General features: G+C 45.1%; 1 protein-coding gene across 1 annotated transcript; it reads right to left on the reverse strand.

The window, feature by feature from the left end:
• Nucleotides 1–2,143: 2,143 nt before the first annotated feature.
• On the reverse strand, nucleotides 2,144–2,731 carry LOC108363579 (uncharacterized). Its single transcript, XM_017616971.1, has one exon. It carries the CDS (start codon nucleotides 2,729–2,731, stop codon nucleotides 2,144–2,146), a length of 588 nt encoding a protein of 195 aa, XP_017472460.1.
• Nucleotides 2,732–3,680: the final 949 nt, after the last annotated feature.

Here is a 3,680-nt window from a genome sequence, read left to right on the forward strand (position 1 = left end):
GATATGTATATTTTTTTAATTTTTTTTTTCGCGGGCAGGGGGTCGAAAATGCATATTGCATCCTCAAAGCTGTCGTCACAACAATGGTATGTCCGGAGACTAAAACACTCCCCCCGAATTGGAACCGTCGCCCACCCTGGGACCACTAATCGCATTGCTTCAGGGTGGCGTTCCATATTTCTCATTAATTAAAGTTCCCTCGGTGCACCTGCGTCCAGGTCCCGCTTCTTGACTCTAAGTAAGTATTCTGCATATTTAGCTATGTTCTTCCAGTTAGTTTCGCTATGTAGCATGGCTTGGATGACGTTATCTGGATTAATTGGTCCTACAAAGTCTTGCAGATTATTGCGCTCGGTTTCCCATCTTTTGCATCTGAAAAAAGTGTGCTCGGCATCGTCTTCTTCTGCGTCGCTGTATATGCATGACGGCTCTTCGGCTTTTCCCATTCTATACAGGTATTTGCGAAAGTAACCATGCCCAGACAGCATTTGTGTGACGTAATAGTTTATTTCGCCATGTTCTATTTGGGTCCACAGTTTTAGGTCTTTTATTAGCCTAGCCGTCCATCTGCCGCGGCTTTCGTTTTGAAACCTATCTTGCCATAGTCTTAGTGTCTCGTCTCTTACTCTTTCCCTTTCGTTGGCACTTGGATTCGTTTGCGCCTTAAACTCCCACATTTTCTTGCGTTCGGCTGCTAGCAGGTCAATGGGAACCGTTCCGCTTATAACTAGTATTGCCTCGCCGGACACTGTACGGTACGCAGAGGCTACTCTTAAAGCTGCTGTGCGATGAGCTCTAGAAAGTGTCTTGCAACGGTTTTTTTCTGTAGGGTGTCAGCCCAGATCTCCGCTCCGTATAGCAAAATACTCAAGGTTGTGGACATTAGAAGTTTTCTTTTACTTTGGGTCGGCCCACCAATATTGGCCATTAATCTGCTTAGGTAAGCCGTTACCTTTGCTGTTTTAGCGGCTGCATGCTGCATTTGTGCCCAATACGTTAGCCTGGGGTCTAGCCTTACGCCTAAGTACTTTATTACTCTTTGCGTCTTTAATGTAATGCCGGTCAGTTTCATGCTCACTTCTAAGGGAATACGCTTCTTGGTTAGGAGTATTACCTCGGTTTTCTCTGCTGCAAGTTTAAGACCGTGTGAGTCGAGCCATGCTTGGTTGTTATCATAGTCTGGTTTTATTTGCGACGGGCGTCTTCGGTGTCTCTTGCGGTGATCACTGCGGCAATGTCATCAGCGTAGCCTACTAAATATGTGTCATCTGGAATCTCGAGGTTTAATATTCCGTCGTAGCTGACGTTCCATAGGTCTGGCCCAAGAATGGAGCCTTGTGCTGCGCCCGACGTGATCGTCATTTGCCGGGGTCCATCGGTGGTATGGTACAGTAACTCCCTGCCTTCTAGGTAGCTTCTGACCATGAGTCTAAGGTACGTGGGTATGTTGTAGACTTCTTCTAGTGCGTGTATCATATTTTCCCATTTTGCGGTGTTGAAGGCGTTGCGAACGTCTAAGGTTGCAAGCAGGACTAGCTTTTTGTGTTGGTATGCGGCTTCTACTGTTGTTGTTACGTGTTTTATAGCTCCAATTGTTGATCTACCGGGCCTGAATCCGTACTGTCTTGAGGAAAGTCCGCCACCGCTAGCGATAGCCGCTTCTATTCTAGGTTTTAGCAGCCTTTCTAAGAGTTTTCCAGCTGTGTCCAGCATACAGAGGGGTCGATACGCTGATGGTGAGTCAAGGTTTCCCTTTCCTTTGGTGATTAGGACGAGCTGCTGCCTTTTCCAAATTTCTGGGAATATTCCGTTCTTGAGGCAGGCATTGTACATATTTAGAAGCACTTGAGGGCGTTCTGTGGCGATTATTTTTAGAACTTCTGCTGGAATGCCGTCTGGACCTGGTGCTTTCTTGGCCTTTACTCTATTAGTGGCGGACTTGAGCTCTTCTGTGGTAAATGGTGGTATTTCTTGAGGAGCGATGATAGGCTCCATTTCTTTGGTTAATGCCTCATGCGTGGGAAAGAGTTCGCTTACTATGTAGTCCATTTTTTGAACGCTAAGCTCTGGTGGTTTTGCCATGGCCCCAAGTTTTTTCATTACCACCTTGTATCCAAGATCCCAGGGATTTCTGTTTATATCCTCACGCAGTTCTTTCCACTTTCTGTTCTTGCTGTCCTCGTTTTAGTTCTTTTCTAGCAGCTTGGTATAGTTGTGCCTCTTCGATTGCCGCGCTTCTACGCCTGGCCCTGGTGTAAGTACGCCTCAGGTGGAGGCACGTTCGTCTTAGTTGAGCTATGTTTTCCGTCCACCAATATGCAGGTGTTTTGTGTCGATTGCTTCCAATTGTCGGCATCGCTTTGGTACACGCTCTGGAGATCATTTTCATTGTAGTCTCTACTATTTCCATTGCGTTATTGTGAGAGGATTCTTCTGAGCCATGCGCATTTATTTCAGATAGTAGTGCTTCACTATTTAATTTCGAGACATTCCATTTGCGAGTGCTACATTGCATCTTCTTTCGTAAACCATCGTTTTTGGAGTCTATTATAAAAGAGATGTATTGGTGATCGCTACCAGTGTAATCTTCCAATACTTTCCATTCCTTTATGGTGCCTGCTATGCCTTCTGATGCTAGTGTGATGTCTGGCGTGGTTTCCTCGCATCCTGGTTTTCGGAAGGTTGTTGCTGCGCCAGTATTTAGCACTATAAATCCGAGTCGGGCTGACATTTCTAGCACGCGTTTGCCTCTGGAGTCCGTGATTGGCATCCCCCACTCCGTGGCTCTTGAGTTTAGGTCTCCTGCCATCAGAAAGGGTCCTTCCAAGTTCATGGCCGTATCTTCGATATCGTCGAGTTTATCTTGGAAGTCTTGTATGCTATCGTTTGGTGTCAGGTAGCAGCTTATTATTTTTATATGGTTGAGTTTTACAGGCGCCTTATCAGCGCCCTTCAGCGTCCCTTGAAATGCATCGGCTGATCGTCGCTCCCACGAACCTGTTTTTAACTATGTACATATTATCACGTCATCGATCGCCTGATTATCTTTACATACATACATTCATACATGCTTAGTGGCGAGCTATTATGCGGGAGTTGGTGGTATGTCTTCTTGTTATCATCAAGCGTAAGTACATAGTATCGTGAGCGGTTTGAGACTCGAAAACCCAGTGGTAAATTATATTGGCGCGTAGCCCTCACAACGCTTTGTCGATGGCGACATGATTTCTTTGAACGCGGCAGCGACATCATGAATTTGTATGAGTTTGATATAGAAGAAGAGGAAGAACCTTATCTGTCGCTAGAAAAATAGGAATAGAGTTAATCTGGCCACAACCACAGTCGTCGCGTAGCCCTGTCGTAGCCAAAATAATTATCTACATAAGAGTACGTGTTAAAATAATTTGACAGCTGTGGTCCGTAGCTCGTCGTTTTCATTGTGTTCAGGCTATTAATTTGCGCTTTTTACTTATTAAATTAAGAATGTTTGGGGTGTGCAGGCCAGGGCAGTAAGAACTGCGATGTTTAATAGAAGGATTTGGTGTTGCGATTTCTGCGACCTTAACTATTATATAAGTGAGATTTTCAGCTGCCCTGTCGATATCATTCTTGGTCCGAATAAGAATTTGCGGGTCAATGTGCGAACTGGCATACTTTTTGTATTTTAACCAGTTTGTGTG

Source organism: Rhagoletis zephyria, unplaced genomic scaffold (assembly GCF_001687245.7).
Source record: "Rhagoletis zephyria isolate East Lansing unplaced genomic scaffold, Rhagoletis_zephyria_1.1 Rzeph_scaffold_01312, whole genome shotgun sequence".
Classification (NCBI taxonomy): Eukaryota; Metazoa; Arthropoda; class Insecta; order Diptera; family Tephritidae; genus Rhagoletis; species Rhagoletis zephyria.

Bases quoted from the DNA above. Each gene is read 5' to 3' on its own strand.
- LOC108363579 (XM_017616971.1), bottom strand. From the start codon at position 2,731: ATGTCAGCCCGACTCGGATTTATAGTGCTAAATACTGGCGCAGCAACA.